Source organism: Macaca nemestrina, chromosome 4, assembly GCF_043159975.1.
Source record: "Macaca nemestrina isolate mMacNem1 chromosome 4, mMacNem.hap1, whole genome shotgun sequence".
In the NCBI taxonomy this organism is placed as follows: Eukaryota; Metazoa; Chordata; class Mammalia; order Primates; family Cercopithecidae; genus Macaca; species Macaca nemestrina.
The window spans coordinates 157,339,417-157,359,865 of NC_092128.1; the positions used below are offsets into that span (position 1 = coordinate 157,339,417).

The following is a 20,449-nucleotide window of genomic DNA, read 5'->3' on the forward strand; positions in this document are numbered from 1 at the left end:
TTGCTTTATTGGTTTTTAAACCTCACTTTCAAATTACAAAGTCAAAAGGAAAAATATGAATATGTCAGGAGTTGTTGCCTAGCTAACGGAAATGTGAAAGGTGATTCTGCACCAGAGAAAACTGATTGGCGGTAATCGATGATGCAAATCCCATGGTGAATTTTTAAGACTGTAGAGCTGATGCAAACTTTGATTTGAAAATGAAAAACTTGAGGCTCAAAGTGATAAATGGACTCATTTAGGATCAAGCATATTGTGCTTTACCTTAATTAAATGCTGGTGGATTTAAAAAATTTCGAATACATTTTTTTTTTTGGAATCGTACAAGTCATTCATTTCTACATTCACATTTTATTCAACAAACACTTATTGAACATCTACTATGTACCAGACACTGTGGTAGGGGAGAAAAGATTTCTTTCCTCACCTATCACAAAGTTCATGGCTGATATTCCTATAACAAAAGAGACATTAGCAAGAGAAGATAATATACACTTATTTAATGAAAGTTTGATGTGGCATGAACCTTCAGAAATGAAGACTCTAAAGCTCAGAGAAAAGTGTATTTTTTTTGAATTGCCATGCAGAAATATGATTGGAGGACAAAAGGTATGATCTGATGGTAATAAACTGGAGGGAATTTAGCAAGGCCTGTTTGTTCAGCTTCTTCTTGGTCTCTCTGTGGGACATCCCTTGTCTCTGAGTATAGGGCAGAATACCTGTCATGAGAGAGCCTTCAGAGGAGGAGAAGGGGAGGGTCATTCACGGACGTGATCTTCTTAGATTTTATGGCCTGATTCAGGGTAGAAGGAGAGAGGGGGAATTATAATTCTATGGCCTGTTTCAGGGGAGAAAGGGGCAATAGAAATTTCAGTTTCTATGGTCCACTTTAGGAGAGAAGGGGCAAGAGAAGGTCAGAGATATCTTCCTGCTTCTGCTGTTTTCTTCATTTCCTTGACTTTAAGATACTCAGTAATAGGGTTAGGCTTTGTGTCCCCACCCAAATCTAATCTTGAATTTGTAATCCCCAGGTGTTGAGGGAGGAACTTAGAGGGAGGGAACTGGGTCACGGGGGTGGTTTTCACTATGCTGTTCTCGTGATGCTGAGTGAGTTCTCACAAGATGTGATGGTTTCATAAGTGGTTAACAGTTCCTCCTACACATGCATTTCTCTCTCCTGCCACCATGTGAAGAAGGTACTTTCTGCCTGCTTCCCCTTCTGTCATGATTATAAGTTTCCTGAGGCCTCCCTCACAGCGGTTTGACTAAGAGTCCATTAAACCTCTTTCCTCTCTACAGATTGCCCAGTTCTGGGTATTTCTTTATAGCAGTGTGAACATGGTCTAATACATTCAGTATGCCAATGTGTCATATTTTAAGGTAGCATTTCATGTGCCCCTCATTGTTTTAGAGGCAAAAAAGAATTGCAAGTAGTCTTTCTCTCAATTATCTGTCACCAATAACTGTTGATCTCAGAATCCTATTAAATTCCATTTTTTTAGCTTTAAAGGTTAAATGAGTTAACTTATGTAAAATCCTTACATGATGTCAAACACATTGGAGATACATATAGATGATATTTCTCATTAGATAAATTGTTTATTAATAGTTACATAGAATTCTGATTTTGAAGTGAATTGAACATGGGTACAAACACATACGTAAATATATATAGCATGTAAATTCCTATTAAAATAAACTAATTTGATTTGTAGTTTGCTTAATTCATTCTCTTGCAAAAATGAAGATTGTTCACTTGCATAACTAAAACGGTTATATTAATATTAAAATACAGTGATTCCAAGAATGCCGCACGCAAACTGAATAAGTATGTCTCTGGACATTTCTTGGCTTCCTATGTTTGAACAAAGTTCCTACAGATGTTCAAAGAAGACATGACAGTTCATTTTTAAAATTCCAATAGACATATGGCAAAGAGGATGATTATGAAACTTCAAAGTTAATAGACCAATTTTTCAGTGTGTCTAAGGCAATCAGAAAGATGAAAAAATACATATTGAACTATCAACTGTATTCTCAAAACAAGAAGATTTATGTGACCAGTAACAAATGATCACAAATGTGAAGAAGTCCTACTGCCTTCCTCCATACCTGATTGCAAATGTATGGAAAAAATCCAATGAAGGAGAAGTCTCCCAAGTTATGAATGAGATCACTACGGCAAAGGGGAATGTTGGTAAATATCAGAGCCCAGTCAGTTAAAAAGCAGGTTAATAAGAACAACAAGGATAAAATCCTATCCCTTTTGTGATTTCTTGATTTTTTTTTTGCAGAATATTATTTGCAGAATAATAACAGTGGAATACATACAGTATCAAGCATAGTTCTAAATGCTTTATGTGTAGTAATTAATTTAATCCTCACAACAATCTGTAGGATTGATACTATTACAATTAACCTCAATTTATAGATAGGTAAACAGAGACACAGAGCAGTCAATATTCTTGCCTAAGCTCACACAACTAGTAAGTGATAAAACTAGGGTTTTGTGCGTGGTGTCTGTTAGGCAGGGACCTGGACCCGACATGGCAGCACCACTCGGCGTAGCAGGCCCTTTGTTCCAGCAGGCCCTTTGTTTCGAGACTTCCCTCCCTCTTTGAACACACCCTCAGACTTACATACATCAGAGGTTCCAGCTGGGCAGTCACACTCCCCCGTGACCTGCAGCTCACCTGCATTCCACAAGTTCGTAAAAAGCAGTTTCAGCTGACAATTTCCAAAGACCCCTTCCTCATGACCCTTACTCAGCTCCTGCCCTACTAGTTTCAAGACCCCCCAGGCCCTGTTTGCACAATTAGCTTCCTTACCTCTCAGGCTATACGAAGCCCCTACCTTCCTCCCTCAGCGCGACTTCCTCGGCCCATGCCTTTGACCGAGGAACCTTGCCCACAGGCCCTAATAAAAGGCTATTCTCACTGCCATTTGCCTTGTGTCTTCATTCCTGGTTCGGCTCCAGCCTCAGTTTAACTTTACAGTGTCTTCACTACTTCCTGATACTACTTCTATGCTTGACGGCATAGATACAAAATCTACCTATCATCTAGGTCAGAAATTTCACAAAGAAGCGCTATTGGCCAGAAGGGAGATTAGCTACAAAAATGCAGAGAAATGTAATACCACATGTCACCACTAAATAAACACCTCAGAAAGAACACCCTTCTTCAAGCACTAATACTAATAAGTTAGTACTATTTGAAGACAAGTGTGTAGACAGCACACTGATGTGTTTTAAAGGTATTAATCATTTTGTAGCTGCCATCATCATCATCAGAGAATGCCCAGCAATTTATGACAGCACATTTAATTAAAAGTGGGCACTTCAGGAACCAATGAATTTAGGTGGCAGTTTGTGCATTAGAGGCTCCCCCCCCGCTGCCCAAGCATATTACTGTAATAATGTTATGGTTCTCAGGGAAAACAGATTTTATCCTCCTGTGAGAATAAAATGAAGAAGGAAAAGCAACAGCTCTTTCTGATGGCAAAAGTGAGGCTTTCTTGCCAGCCTGTTCAGCTCCTGTCTTCAAGTAACAACCTCATACAGCTAATGAATTCTGGTTTCTCTAAGAGGGTGGTGTACAGCATCCACACACAGCCTCTCATCGCAGGGCAGGTCCTGTAGCTTATAGTGCCTGGAGAATGCACAGCGGCCATAATCCATCAGGAAGAGAGCTGGCAAATTGCACGAACTTTGCCATGTGTCTACTAGTGTGCGAAGAGAGCTTTATATCAATCCTAAAGCAACAAACTCTTCTCAGAGCACTATAAATATCCAGGATGGCAAAACAGGTTACCTAGGGGATGGCTATTTGCATTATAAAAGATTCCTCCTTTTCAAAAAGATTCCCTTCCAGATGTCTTAAAACAGAGCTCTCTTAAGTGTCCTTAAATGTGATTTATAAAATTATATTTACACAAGGTTTTAGAAAAGGAAAGAACAACTAATGTTTACTAAGTGCCATGTTTCCTGCCACCTATTATCTTCTTTAATCTTCATAGCCACGAATGAAACAAGAGCAAGACACACAAACTTGCACAAAAATGTGATAGGAAATCCGATGGGTGAAAATGTCAAATTCCATCTTTGCAATGGAAAAGCACTGAACTGGTACCCCAGAACCTGGCTTGTTCCAGAACCTGGCTTGCTCTCCCACGGCTGCTACTAAACTGGGCAAGACCCAGGAACCCTCTCAGAGCTCAATCAGGTATCCATGTATAAAACCAAGGCTGATGAACAAGAATTTTAAAATCCCTTTCTGTAGAAACAATCCATGGTTCCTGATCTATAGTAGTTCAGTCCAATGTCAGTAGTGATGACAAATGCTTTTAAGAGAAAATTAAAGTAGGAATGGGCTTTTTTGCTTTACAGCTTTTTTTTTTAAATGATTAAAGAGATAACCATGGCTTTCATCAGATTCAATTAGTAGTTCTCCCATAAGCCTAGGAAATAAAAAAAAGAACAGAGCACAATTAACCTTAATCTATTGATTTCATTTTATTTTAACATAAGTCTCTATTTACGGGAGGAAACCAATTAAAACTACCAAAAGGTGTTCATGTATGAATTGGTGGCAGAAGAACAGCTGTATGTAATCATAGATATAACAGGAAACAATAAAAATGAAGGAAAAGTGCAGCCTTTTTAGTCAACATAATCTATGTTTTACATATTGGCTTGTTATGAGTCATTATACAATCTCAAAGTCAAGAAAAGGATTACGTGCACTGTTTTGACATTGACTCCTCTTGTTCATAGTTTGATGAAGACCTAGCTGATGGATGCCATTGTTAATCTCATTTTCTTCCTTTAGTGTCTATATTATTAATAGCTATGTCAATGCTGATGATAATATAAGACAGAACAAAAAACTCTCAATTTTAATAGTTTAAGTCAAGTAAGAAATGCAGTTAAGTGGTTAGAATACCAACTTGGGAGTCACCTACTTTGACTTCTCCATTACTCACCTATTCTAAGATGACATGTCACATTTCAATGTGTCCATTTACCCATTTATAAGACACTAGACTCTAAGTGGTTTTTTAAGACCTTTTTTGAAAGGTTCTGGGACACTGTGCAGTGATAACATCTTAAACACCTCTCTTTCGTCATTTTTACCTCTAGTTCTTCCTTTTTAAGCTGACCTTAAATCTCACGTTCTTCACAGGACTTGTACCATTAAACTACGAACCACAGTTATGTACTTAGAGTTAACACCGATTATTGATCATTTACTTTGTCTGAGTCTTCTAGCTAATAGTATAAAATACGTTGTCACTTTTTATTCTCACCTGATAATTAAGTAACAAATAGTTTTCTCATTTTATAGGAGAAGAAACAAGGGCGTAAAGAGTTTAAGGAACTTGTCCAAGATGGGATTTTTTTTTCTTTGAAACAGAGTCTTGTTCTGTCACCCAGGCTGGAGTGCAGTGGCAGGATCTCAGCTCACTTCAAGCTCTGCTTCCCAGGTTCACGCCATACTCCTGCCTCAGCCTCCTGAGTAGCTGGGATTACAGGTGCCCACCACGACACCTGGCTAATTTTTTGTATTTTTAATAGAGACAGGGTTTCACCATATTGGCCAGACTGGTCTCAAACTCCTGACTTTGTGATCTGCCCACCTCCGCCTCCCAAGGTGCTGGGATTACAGGCGAGAGCCACTGTGCCCCACCCAAGATGGGGTTTTTATAATGTTTGTTTGACTTCCTCCCCCAAATCTTGTGCTTCTAATTACTGTATTGCATTATTTTTAGGAATTCCTTCTGGGGATTCTTATAGAAGTTAGGCTTGATACTTATAAATCAGAATTTAATCACAGTTACTTATGTTACTCTCTAGATATTTTGAATATATATTTTCTTGCTGAAGTGGACATCTGTCTTTCATTGATCTGAAATCAATGTGTAGAAGAAGGAATAAGAAGAGGAAGAGAGGAGAAAAGAGAAGTAGGAAGAAAAAAGGAAGAAGGAAGGAAGAAAGGAAGGAAGGAAGGAAGGAAGGAAGGAAGGAAGGAAGGAAGGAAGGAAGGAAAGAAGGAAAAAAGGAAAGGAAAGAAGGAAAGAAACACATTTTCTAACTTCTCTTGCTACTAGAATAAGGTATGTTGTTTAGGTCATGTGTATCACAGATGCTAACTTGTGGACATCTGTCTTTCATTGATCTGAAAATCAATGTGTAGAAGAAGGAATAAGAAGAGGAAGAGAGGAGAAAAGAGAAGTAGGAAGAAAAAAGGAAGAAGGAAGGAAGAAAGGAAGGAAGGAAGGAAGGAAGGAAGGATGGAAGGAAAGAAGGAAAAAAGGAAAGGAAAGAAGGAAAGAAACACATTTTCTAACTTCTCTTGCTACTAGAATAAGGTATGTTGTTTAGGTCATATGTATCACAGATGCTAACTTGAGACACTGATACAAAACCTGACTAACATAGGGAAACAGCAAGGTGTGTGCATCTATTTTTAAGGTCACAAACTTCAGTGGAGAGAGTGTGGTTCTGGAGCCAGCCATTGTGGTAGTAGCTTCTGGATTTGGCCACTTCCTGACTGTGATAGAAGCAGCAGCAATCTTTGGTGGCTGGTTTATAGTGTGCCTTCTCGGCGTAATTCCTGCAAGCTTAGAGTATGTGTTTTCAGCTCCCAGTAATTCTGGGCTTTCTATAACCTGTAGTATATTCCTTTCTGCTTAAATTAACTAGCATTCATTTGTTTATCTGCAAATAACCGTGATCAATATCTTGTCACATTAATTTTAGTTCCTGTATCAGTTATTTATTGTTGTGCAACAAATTACTCCCAAATTTAATGGCTTAAAAAATACACATTTATTATCTCAGAGTTTCTGTGGGTTAAGAATATGGGCCTGACTTAGATGAGTTCTCTATTCCATGGTCACTCACAGGATTGTAATCAATTGTTGGCCCAAAGGTCTAAGGTTTCATCTGATGGTTCAGCTAGGGAAAGGATTCTCCTTTAATTTTACTCAGTGATTGTTGGCAGCATTCAATTTCCTGAAGGCTGTTGGGCTGGAGGCCTTACTTCATTGTTGGCTATAGACTGAATGCCTTTCCTAGCTCCTTATCATGTGTGTCTCTTCCACGTGGAGTGGAATCGGGCTTCATCATAGTGTGCAAAACAAGAAAGCAACAGAGGCAGCCTGCTAGCAAGTCTTTTATATGCTAATCACAGAAGTGACTTCCTGTCACCTTTGCCCTTCTCTATTGGAATCAAGTAACATGCAAGGATGAAGATTACACAAGGACATAAATACCAAAAGGCAGATGTTATGGTTAGTTTATTTTATGTGTCAACATGGCAAGGCCACAGTACCCAGATATTTGGTGAAACACCAGTCTAGATGTTGCTTTCTCTCTCTCTCTCTCTCTCCACACACACACACACACACACACACACACACACACACACACACACACACCATGCACACCCTATTAGTTCTGTTTCTCTAGAGAACCCTGATTAATACAGTGGGGTTCATTGAGGTCCTCTTAAAGTTTTGCCTTCTGCAGTACCAAAAGGAAGGTAATAGAGTTTAATGTTGGACAACCCTCCACTCCAAAAAAAATCTTAAATGTATTTATAGAGCCATTTTAGTGCAGCAAAGGACCTTAAAAAACATCTGGTCTAACTCTGTTAGTTTTTAGAGGTAAAAACTGGGTTCTGGATTGGGTAATGACTTAATCAAGTTCTATTTAGAAACCAAGCCAGAAGGAGAGCTCAGTTTTCTATTTTAATGCTCTTACTATTGTCTGATAAGTTATCCCAAGCTGAAAGTGGAGAATTATACCTGGTGGCCTAATACTGATTAGAGCAAAAGAAAATCTTCATGGACAAATGGAGCAGGGTAGTTCTACCCTTCAGTTGTTCTTCCCATAATGGGCAATGGTTTTCTGTTGGTGCCCTCTATCCTTCAGCCCAGACTCCCTAATGATCAATAGCATGCATATCCAAGTCAGCTATCTGAAGTCATGGATGCTGCCATTGGCTATGAAATAGAACAAAACTAACTAGCTATGAGGGGATTAACCCCTGACCTTGGCCTCATTAGTGCTGAGCTCTAACCAACTGTTAGACGCGTATCATATTGTTTGTCTTTAAAACTATGCTTGAATCTGCTATATTACTTTTTCATTAACATCTAGTAGCTGGGAATGTTTTAATCAATTTTTCCAGTGATTGTTATCAGTACAAAATGTTGATGAGTAAGTATATAAAAAATTAAACTTGGATTTTTAAAATATTTAATTTTATTATTATCATCCCTATTTAATAAATGGTGCTGGGAAAACTGGCTAACTATATGCAGAAAACTGAAACTGGACCCCTTTCTTACACCTTATACAAAAATTAACTCAAGATGGATTAAAGACTTAAATTTAAAAACCCAAAACTATAAAAAAAAAACAAACCCTAGAAGAAAACGTAGGCAATATCATTCAGAACATAGGCATGGGCAAAGATTTTATGATGAAATCACCAAAAGCAATTGCAACAAAAGCTAAAATTGACAAATGGGATCTAATTAAACTAAAGAGCTTCCGCACAGCAAAAGAAACTATCATCAGCGTGAAAAGGCAATCTACAGAATGGGAGAAAATTTTGCAATCTACCATGCGACAAAGGTCTGATATCCAGAATTTACAAGGAACTTAAACAAATTTCCAAGAAAAAAAGAAAAAAGCCCCATTAAAAAGTGGGCAAAGGAGATGAACAGATACTTCTCAAAAGAAGATATTTATGCAGCCAACAAACACGAGGAAAAGCTCAACATCACTGATCATTAGAGAAATGCAAATCAAAACCACAATGAGATACCATCTCATGCCAGTCAGATGGTGATTATTAAAAAATCAAGAAACAACAGATGCTGGAGAGGATGTGGAGAAATACGAATGCTGTTACACTGTTAGCGGAAATGTGAATTAGTTCATCCATTGTGAAAGACAGTGTGGTGATACATCAAGGATCTGGAACCAGAAATACCATTTGACCCAGAAATACCATTTGACTCACATATCCCATTACTGGGTATATACCCAAAGGAATATAAATCATTCTATTATAAAGATACATGCACACTTATGTTTATTGCAGCACTATTCACAATAGCAAAGACATGGAACCAACCTAAATGCCCATCAATGATAGACTGGAAAAGAAAATGTGGTACATATACACCATGAAATACTAGGCAGCTGTAAAAAGGAATGAGATCACGTCCTTTGCAGGGACATGGATGAAGCCGGAAGCCATTATCCTCAGCAAACTAACACAGGAACAGAAAACCAAACACCACATGTTCTCACTCATAAATGGGAGTTGAACAATGAGAACACATGGACACAGGGAGGGGAACAACACACACCAGGGCCTGTTAGGGTGCAACGGCTAGGGGAGGGAGAGCATCAGGACAAATAGCTAATGCATGTGGGACTTAACACCTAGATGACAGGTTGATAGGTGCAGCAAAACACCATGGCACACATGTACCTATGTAACAACCCTGCACGTTCTGCATTTGTATCCCGGAACTTAAAGTGAAAAAAATTTAAAAAAAAATTAGGCTGGGTGCGGTGGCTCAAGCCTGTAATCCCAGCACTTTGGGAGGCTGAGACGGGTGGATCACGAGGTCAGGAGATCAAGAACATCCTGGCTAACACGGTGAAACCCCATCTCTACTAAAAAATACAAAAAACTAGCCGGGCGAGGTGGCGGGCGCCTGTAGTCCCAGCTACTCGGGAGGCTGAGGCAGGAGAATGGCCGGAACCCAGGAGGTGGAGCTTGCAGTGAGCTGAGATCCGGCCACTGCACCCCAGCCTGGGTGACAGAGCAAGACTCCATCTCAAAAAAAAAAAAAAAAAAAAAAAAAAATTAAAAGGAAAAGAAAACCCTGAAATTTGAATTAGTAGGTGAAAAAATACCACTATTATAGATGTTCTTGTTTACAGCTGTCTACATTTGGTGGGAAATCTAAGGCTGAATTGTCAAACACTGCACTACACCCAGGTGTTTGAGGCGATTTGTGGAGATTAAAATCTTGGGTTTTCTAATGCACATCAACAATAAATCCTGTTGCTTCTTCTTGTCCAGTAAAAATCAATACTTTTAGATAAGAAGCATTGATTACAAATTATTTGAAGCAGTTATTTTAAAATAACATCCAAGATTAAGTGAGAGTTTGACTTAAAGTCATTTAATCAAGGATACTAAATTAAAAGATTGCTGTGCCCTGGTGTGGCGGTTTGCAGAAGGAAAGGTGATGATCATTAACATGCACCATACCAGGTGCTTAAAGTGGGTTACAACATTTGATGCTCACTGTAAGCCAGGAGACAGATTTTTGTTTTTTTATTATACTTTAAGTTCTAGAGTACATGTGCACAACGTGCAGGTTTGTCACACAGGTATACATGTGCCATGTTGGTTTGCTGCACCCATCAGCTCATCATTTACATTAGGTATTTCTCCCAATGCTGTCCCTCCCCCAGGCCCCCATCCCCCGACAGGCCCTGGTGTGTGATGTTCCCTGCCCTGTGTCCAAGTGATCTCATTGTTCAATTCCCACCTATGAGTGAGAACATGCGGTGTTTGGTTTTCTGCAAGAGACAGAAATTTTTATCCATATTCTATTGCTCAGAAAACTTAGGGTGAGAGAAGTTCAATCACATTCCCAAAGACACAGCTCCCAGTCTGAGAGCAGGAATAAAATGTAAGTCTATTCACCCATCTCAAGTTCTTTTCACTATGTTCTCTAGATATCAGAATATATTTAGCACGTATATTATAAGGTTGGGTTATTTTTCCTACCAACGTTTCCTCTTCCTCACTCCTCATCTCCCAAAAAGACACTCTTCTAATCATCCCCCTCCCTTTTTTTTTTTTTTTTTTTTTTTTTTTTGTGAGACGGAGTTTCACTCTGTCGCCCAGGCTGGAGTGCAGTGGCCGGATCTCAGCTCACTGCAAGCTCCGCCTCCCGGGTTCCCACCATTCTCCTGCCTCAGCCTCCCGAGTAGCTGGGACTACAGGCGCCGCCACCGTGCCTGGCTAGTTTTTTGTATTTTTTTAGTAGAGACGGGATTTCACTGGGTTAGCCAGGATGGTCTCGATCTCCTGACCTTGTGATCCGCCCGTCTCGACCTCCCAAAGGGCTGGGATTACAGGCTTGAGCCACCGCGCCTGGCCTAATCCTCCCCTCTTGATCTCTCTCACTCTTCTGTACACGTACATGCATGTAACCCCCCACTGCACTGCCGCCACACACGCTACGCTTGTGGCAGAGAAACCAAAAAAACAGGACTACTATTTGGGATCCAGAACTCCAGCCTAGACTCCATCTGTCACTGCAGTCAAGTCACTAATCTCAGCTTCCTCATTGGTAAACTGATGTGTTTCCTATAATTTTATCTCTAAGTGTGTAACTGGCCGGGCGCAGTGGCTCACGCTTGTAATCCCAGGACTTTAGGAGGCCGAGGCGGGCGGATCACGAGGCCACGAGATCAGGAGATTGAGACCATCCTGGCCAACATGGTGAAACCCTGTCTCTATTAAAATACAAAAAATTAGCAGGGCATGGTGGTGCACACCTGTAGTCCCAACTACTGGGGAGGCCGAGGTGTGGGGTGGGGCTGGGGCGGGGAAATCGCTTGAAGCCGGGAGGTGGAGCTTGCAGTGAGCCGAGATCGCGCCACTGCACTCCAGCCTGCGCGACAGAGCGAGACTCTGTCTCAAACAAACAAACAAACAAAAAGTGTGTAACTGTTTTATTATCAAGTATTGTTATATTTTAACATCTATGCTCTTTCGAAAAGTATATGACTAATTGCCTATCATCAAACATTTTTATACTTTAACATCTATACTTCCCTAAGTGAAGTGGAGAATTGATATTTTCTGGTTACTTTTATGCCTCTGCACCATCAGCAATTTCAAGCCTTCAGTCCTACCTTGTCCAATATGGCAGCCATCCATAGTCTCAAGTGGCTATTGAGTACTTAATATGTGGCTGATACAACTTAGAAAGTGAATTTTAATTTAATTTAATTTTAATTTAAAACCAAAGGTGAGATTGTTTCGCTGGAACTGATTGCACTTTAACCACTGAAGTTTCAGCATCTGAACTGAAATGTGCTCTTTACTATAAAATATACATCAGATTTCAGTGTTAGTTTAGAAACAAGAATACAAAAATCTCATTAATTTTGTATTAATTACATGTTGAAATGATAATACTTTAGATATATTGGCTTAATTTGATATATTATTAAAATTAATTTAACCTGTCTCTCTTTTTAAAACATTTTATTTTGACAACCAGAATAACTAAAATGTGTGAGTCACATTATATTTCCAATGGACAGGGCTGCTGTAATTGTAATAGCTCCAAGACGGGGTTTGGGTATCTGTCTTCAGGTAATCCTTAAACTTAGCTGCTATTGAGAATGTCATCTGCTTGAAGATGCAGCAGCAATTTTGTGTATCAACTCCTTTGTTTGTGATTTATTCTCTAAAATAATGTGATTAAATAATCTTGCTTTCTTTGGTCATCTATCTGTATATTCACTGGGGGAAAAAAAAAAGGTCTTAATCTATTAATAGTTTACAGGACCCAAGTATTGCAGAGGGATTGTTATATCCAACTCATTTTAAATGTTATCATAAAACTGTGCCTGGGACCAGCTTAACACAAATTATATTCTCTAGAGACAAAGGAGAGTCACCTTCTGAAAGCCAGCCATCCTTCACATACACTGCAAAGGAGTTCCAGTGGTGAGACGGCACTGTTTGTGTATGTGTGTGTTTTGGTTAGAGTGTAGTGACACCACTTACAATAAGGATTAAAGACCCTGCGAGGGGAGAGTGGTGGACATAGTAGAATTCCCCTTAAAATTCCCCCATGTACCTTCTGGTGTGTCTTTCTCTATGCAAAAACCAGAAGGCTAAAAACCACATTATATACATTCCCGCAAAGCTTGGATAGCAGATATGATTTAGACTTGGCAGATTATATGCATCCATGTGAAATTGGAAAGTGGGATGTGAAAGTGGAGATCACCTCCAGTAGCCATGTTAAAGGAAATGAGTAAAATTTCCTTTTTATCAGGCCGGACGCAGTGGCTCAAGCCTGTAATCCCAGCACTTTGGGAGGCCGAGACGGGCGGATCACGAGGTCAGCAGATCGAGACCATCCTGGCTAACACGGCGAAACCCTGTCTCTACTAAAAAATACAAAAAACTAGCCAGGCGAGGTGGCGGGCGCCTGTAGTCCCAGCTACTCGGGAGGCTGAGGCAGGAGAATGGCCGGAACCCGGGAGGCGGAGCTTGCAGTGAGCTGAGATGGTGCCACTGCACTCCAGCCTGGGCGACAGAGCGAGACTCTGTCTCCAAACAAAACAAAAAAAAATTTCCCTTTTATCTAAAATATATCAAATACTATCACTTCATCAAATCATCGTTACAAAATTATTAATAACCTATATTTTACTCATTTTTTATATGAAGTCTTTAGAATACGTTATATATTTTATGCCTGTTGTCCATCTGCATTTGCACTAGCCACTTTTCAAGTACTCAGTTGCCACCAGAGGTTGTACCCTGTAGCTCTAGGGCAGGGGTTAGCACACTTTTTCTGTGAAAAGTCAGATAGAAATATTTTAGGTTTGTGAGACACAGTTTCTATTGCATTCTATTGTCTCCTTTATTTTTGTTTCTGTTTTTAAAGATACTTTTAAAAATATAAAAGCCATTTTTAGTTCATGCATGATACAATTACAGGCTGCCTCAGGCTATGATTTTCAGTCCCTGCTCTAGAGTATAAAAATCAGCCCTTCTGAGGGTTCTCTAACTTCTATGCTAAATCCTGCCTGCTTCTAGTAGCAAGAGTTGCTTCTGTTTTCTACAATTGAATTTGGCAAATTTATACAGAACATTACTCACCTTGTTCTACAGTGTAAGGAAACGGAGACTGCAAGACTTTAAGCAACTTTCCAAGGTCATATACCTTCTAAGCGACAGAACTAGAAAGAGAATCCATAACTGCTCAACTCCAAAGCTGACAATTTCATCTGCTGCATCATTGGCTCTCCATTATTATTAAGACTTTCTTTAGCTTGAGTAATGAACCTTCACTGATCCATTTATTTAGCTTACAAATATTTATTGAATGACAACTATGCACAAGATATGAATAATAGGAGCATTGCCTTTGACCCACATTTAAGCACATTTTTTAAAAGGCTCAAGTTTTCTATCAATTTATGAGATACAAAATGAAGTGGAAAACTGACAATTATTTGTTTGCTTCAATCAATATAGACAGCAAGTCAGATAATTCAGACTTGATCCAGTTAACCCCAAATTGGCAGAGATACAAACATTTTATGTTCTCTGTCTTAATCTGTTTTGTGTTGCTATAACAGAATACCTGAGACTGGGTAATTTATAGCAAACAGGAATTTATTGGATCACAGTTCTGGAAGCTGAGAAGTCCAAAACAGAGGGGCCACATCTCATGAGGACCTTCTTACTGTGTCATTCCATGGCAGAAAGCAAAAGGGCAAGCAAGAGAGGGCAAAACAAACAGAACAAGAGAGGGCCAAACTTGTTTTTATGACAAACCTACCCTCGATAACAAACTTACTCTGACGATAACGACATTCATCCATTTGTAGGTTAGAGCTCTCATGATCTATTAATTGCTTCTTAAAGACCCCACCTGTCAGTATGATTGCACTGGGGGTTTAAATTCCAACACATGAACTTTTTAAGAGAAACATTCGAACCGTAGCATTCTCACTTTTTCTAATTCAAATACTTATTTAGCTTCAGACATAAGGAGGAACTAAAATAGATACAGAATCAAGCAGTTACAGGCTACATTTAAAATAACATTATGGATTGATCAGTCCTTAGGCTAATATGTTAGCTTATTTTTTTTTTTCAGCACATTTACTTAGCCGCATGCTTGTTCACTCCCGCTAGTTTTTGGCAGTTGTCCTCCAACACTTATGCCTTTCCTAATATACTGCAAGTGGGTCACTTATTATTTCTCTTTTAAACATTTAATAATGTCCCATATCTTAAATTGGTTTCTCTTTGGACAAGCCATCCATTATCAATCCTTCCTGAAATTGCAATTAAAATACAAACTAGATATTTATGATGATGTATGATATTCTTCATTTAAAACTCCCGAATAAACCTCTTTCTGTTCAATGCCTCTACTACCCATAATGATACATATGAGCTACACTGGATCATCTCCTTTGAGAATATTGATGATCTTATGTTCATCTATGGGACTCCCACTATGTTCAAAGTCGTGATATCCAAAGGGTAAAATTCCTAGTGTGTATGAATAAATAATATATTTTATAAGGGAAACCAAGGATTCTTCTCTCATTTTGATTTTCCTTTTCAATTCATGTGGCAACTGACATTATTTTTATTATGGGCTATAGTTTCCTCCATAACAAATAGATGTATTGTCAGGTTGGTTCTAGAGATTCTGGGAGTACCTGTCTTCTCTGGAAAGGTTACAAATACCCGGATTGAGGACTGGGAGCTTGAGCCAGAACTCCATTAGCTTTAGGGTGATTTCAGTGTATGTCTGAAGAATGAGTCCAAATGGAATAATATTTGTTTCTGGTACTGTTAAGTTAGGTCCGAAACTTTTTTTTCTTACATCAAGATGGGGGAAGGAAGTGCCAATACCACGAGAAAAAGAAAAAAAATCTATTCCTCAAAGGCTGAGAAGGAAATTTAGGAAAGCTCCAAACCATTAACTGGGGATACTAAGAAAGCAGGTACTTAAAATCTTTTGATTTAATTATTTTTAAAAAATGACTTTATTCATCTAAGTTGTGAAATAATTTTCATTAGGAATATGATAAGTGTTAATAATAATTTGATCGGAATGGCATAATTCAACAACTAAAAGGTGAAATCAAGGGTTGAACTGACTTTTCAGTATGCATGTATACATACGTATATGTTTGTATGTATACATATATTTTTAATTAAATGCTGAGAAATTACAGAGAGAGACAGAGCTATAGCAATTGAAATCATGTTTTTATCATTCTCGTCTTCTTTTGCAATATAAATGAAGATTGAAAAAATTTTAGTAGACTAGTTGGCCATGAAATGGTTCGTTTTTTATGCATGTTTACTAAACTCACACATTTAAGGAAATATCTTCAGGCTCTTCAACCTATTCGATTTTTCTTTTTAATTATGGGGTGAAAATGCTTATGAACAATTTGCAATGTCAATTCACAGCCTCCATGTGAATGGTTTATCTCTCTCACATTAATATGTGCAAAGTATTATTGCTCCCTCTTATGCATATCTAGCAATACCAGCATCTTAGGGACGTTCAAAAAGGTGTAAATTTAAGGGAAGAGTTTCCGCTGAATTAAAAAATATTTTTGTATTATTTTTATGTTACTGAGATTTATTATTAAATTTGCTTTCCAACATTGCTTTCTAATTGCTCCAAGCTTTCAAGAAGCCAAAACTTTGGAAGCTATGGTAGTAAGCCGTTTTTAATATACCCAAAGAACAAAATAGGTATGTGTGAAGGTAAGTGCAAAACTTAAAAGTAATTTGCTGTTACCCTTTCTCTGAAGCAAAAAAGCTCTGAGTTTGAATCCTGGTGCATCCTCTTTTTGAGTGGACAAGTTATCTAACCTTTTGCACCTTTCTAAATCTCTCTAAAATTGTTGTGAGAATAAACATACATAATTTCATGTATACATATATTACCTTACAAAAATAAGGCACTGAAAAAATGATTTTTTGTGTGTTAACCGGAAAAGTGTGATTATAAGGACAGGAAGTGACATCTAAATCTGTAAGTATACGGATGCTCTTTTTCTGTAGTAGACATAGGCTGTTTTATATTTTCCTAAGCCACAACAAATGTAAAATAAGTTCATATGTATTAAATTATAGTTGACTTCAACAACATGGAGGTTAGGGTTGCTGACGCCCCATGTAGTACAAAATGTTCATATAACTTTTGACTCCCAAAAAACTTTACTAATAGCCTACTGTTGACTGGAAGACTTACTGATAACATCAATAGTCAATCAATACACCTGTTGTATGTTATATGTATTACATACTGTATTCTTACAAGTAAGTAAGCTAGAGAAAAGAAAATGTTAATAAGAACATGAGTGAGAGAAAACACATTTATTATTCACTACGTGGAAGTGGATCATCATAAAGGTCTCTATTCCTGTCATCTTCACACTGAGTAGGCTGAGGAGGAGGAGGAATCGGAGCAGTTGTGGCAGAGGCAAAAGAAAATCTGTGTATAAGTGGACCTGCACAGCTTGAATCCATGTTGTTCAAGGGTCGACTGTATTTTAAATACAGGTCAATTGCCTAAGAGTTAGGATAGCCAGCACTGTTGAACAGGGACAGGTACGATTCTGTGTAATGCAGAGAACTCTATCTCTAGCAATTTTAAAGATAATTCACAAAACAATTTGCATTTGCATTTTTCTAACACTTACCTTTTAGAAATGATGGTGTGTATCCATAAATTCAAGAAACAGTTTATTATAGTGGTTAGAGCATAAACTTTGAAAGCAGCCAGTGATGTGCCAGAATCAGCACTTGAGATAATTATTAACTAAATATTCAGATACTGCAAACCTGTAGTTAAACTATGGGTAGCTTGAAATTGGCCATGGTGGAGCATTTACACGGTGGAAATTGACAAATGCTATCAATCTAGGTCTCCCTTGCAACCACCACCTGGTTTGCCAGAAACTACTGATTCAGATATACATTTGTTTAAATGCCAACTTTAACACTTAATAGTTTATAGCCTTTAGTATCTTATCTTGCCTTTCTTTCTTGCAACTCCCAGATCTAGAAAATGATATAATTATTTATAGTCATAAGGTAGCTTTGAGGATTAAGTTAACTTATATAATCATCCAGTGCACATTCAATAAATGGTGGTCATTTTAATAAGCCAAAATCATAAAAAAGACAACAAGAAAGAGAAAATCAAAAACTAAAGGAATAACCTTCTGAGAATAGTGAATTTTTGCTGCATTAACAGGTATCATTAGGCAAGAGATTCTAGATCTATAATAGAGAAAAAAAAATCCACTCCAGTTAATGCTTCACTCACCATGAAGAGACTGTTCCGTGTTTGTTCACTCTCTCCAAAGGGTGGGATAGGAGAATCAGTTCTACTAGACTTGTTTTCTTGGTTAGCTTGTTGCTCTGGGATCGGCTCATATAAGCTATCCATAGAGCCTTCCTGCAACAGGGAGATGTATGAGTCAAGGTATAACAGAATAATAATTTTCCTTGAAAAGATACCTAATTTATCCACCCACCTTTTTATAGTACTTTATTTAAATTATCCTGGGGATATGATTAAGAGTTTACAAGATGCTAATTTTCAACAGTGAACAATACAGTAAAGCCAGGAATTATTACACAGCCAGGAATTATTGTTCCCACCATTATTACAGAGCCAAGAATTTAAACAAGAGTCTAAGTGTTGCAGAGGCAGGCACACAATGAGGGAATTCCTCAAGAGGTATGTTGAAGACATGAAGTTCGAAAAACTAAATAAATGCCTATTTGAGACACCAATAAACTGTGTTGGTCACAGATTTGAGTTACATGTATGTCTCTAATTGGTACCACCTCCTTTTATAAGAAATACAATCTGCTGATCTTAGTTTTCTCAACTGTAAAGTAGCAGTTTCTAGGGCAGAGGACGCGAAGCAAGATGACAGAATAGAAAGTTCCGGTGATCGTTTCCCCACAGCAAGGACCCCAAGTTAGCAACTATCTACACAGAGAAACTACCCCCTCATAAGAATCAAAATTCAGGTGAGCACTCCTAGTACCTGGTTTTAACATCAAATCACTAAAAGAGGCACTGAAGAGATAGAAAAAACAGTCCCGAATCTCTGACGCCACTCCTCCCCTACCCTGGCATCTGCGGCCTGGTGTGGAGAGCATCTCTGGGCTCTGGGGAAGGGAGAACACAGCCATTGTGAGGCATTGAACTTAGTGCTGTCCTGTTAGAGAATAAAAAAACCCAGACCAAACTCAGTTGATGCCCAGCCATAGAGGGAGCATTTAAACCAGCCCTAGCCAGAAGGGAATCTCCGATTGCAATGGTCCAAACTTGAGTGCCTGCAAACCTTGCCACCCACGGCTACAGCACTCTGTGTCTCCAGTAAACTCAAAAGGCAGTCTAGGACACAAGGACTGCAACTCCTGTGGGCATCCCAGTGTGAACTAAGCTCAGAGACTGTAGACTGAGGGGGCATGTGACACACTGAGACACCGGTTGGGGCAGCCAAAGGAGTGCAGGCATCACCCTGCCCCTAACCTCAAGTTGCATAGCTTGAGGCTCCAAAAGAGACCCCTTCCTTCTGCTTGAGGAGAGAAGGAAGTGTAGGGAGGCCTTTGTCTTGCATCTAGGGTACCAGCTCAGCCACAGCATAATAGGGCACTGGTGAGAGTCATAAGGTACCCCCTCTCTGGGCCCTAGCTCCCAGATGACATTTCTAGGCAACCCTAGGCCAGAAGGAAACCGCCGCCCTGAAGGAAAGGATTCAGTCCTGGCAGTATTCATTACCTGCTAACTGAAGAGCACTTGGGCCCTGAATAGCCAGCAGTGATACCCAGATACTCTGGCTGTGGTGGCTACAGAGCAAAACTGCTTCTGTTTGAGAAAATCAGAGGGAAATGCAAAGGGGACCTTATCTTGAATCTTAGGTATCAGCACAGCCACATGGGGGTAGAGCACCGACTGGGCTCTTGTAGTCTCTTATTCCAGGACTGTATGCTTGGATGGCATTTCTGGACATGCCCTGGGCCAAAGGGGACTCCAGTGCCCTGCAAGGTAAGTCCCAGGCCAGGTAGCACTCACAAAAAGCTGACTAAGAGACCTTGAGCCTTAAGAGAACACATGTGGTAGTCTCACAGTACTCCTTGTACCTAGGGTGATGTGGCTACAGAGTGAGGCTCCTCTGTCTTTAAAAACTGGACAGAAGAGTGGGAAGGATGGTGTGGTTTGAGTGTCAGCTCAGCTGTAATACAATAGAACACCAGGTCAACTTTTAAGGTTTCAGACTCTAGTCCCTGACTCCTGGACTGCACTTCTGGACTCACCCAGGACCTGGGGGCCCTCAGTGCCCTGAAGGGAAGGACAGAGGCATGACTGGATTTGCCACCTGCTGATTGTAGAGCCCGAGTGCTTTGAGTGAACACAGGCAGTAGCTAGGGGGTGGTTATAGCAGGCCTCGGGCAAGACCCAGTGCTGTGCTGGCTTCAGGTCTGACCCAGCACAGTCACAGTAGTGGTAGCTACAGGGGTGCCACTGTCACTCCACCTCCAGCTTCCAGTAACTCACAACACAGAGGGAGACTCTGTATGTTTTG

The 20,449-nt window shown here is 39.3% G+C and overlaps 1 protein-coding gene across 1 annotated transcript in view; it reads right to left on the reverse strand.

Annotated features, from left to right (window-relative positions):
* The window catches only part of LOC105483456 (SAM domain, SH3 domain and nuclear localization signals 1), a 155,062-nt gene extending 136,759 nt beyond the window's left edge, over positions 1 to 18,303 (reverse strand). The window contains exon 1 of the mRNA XM_024793314.2: positions 18,172 to 18,303. Within this exon, the coding sequence (XP_024649082.2) occupies positions 18,172 to 18,294 (123 nt within the window). The 5' untranslated portion in view covers positions 18,295 to 18,303. The remainder of the gene's footprint in view (positions 1 to 18,171) is intronic.
* Between the last annotated feature and the right edge of the window lie 2,146 nt (positions 18,304 to 20,449).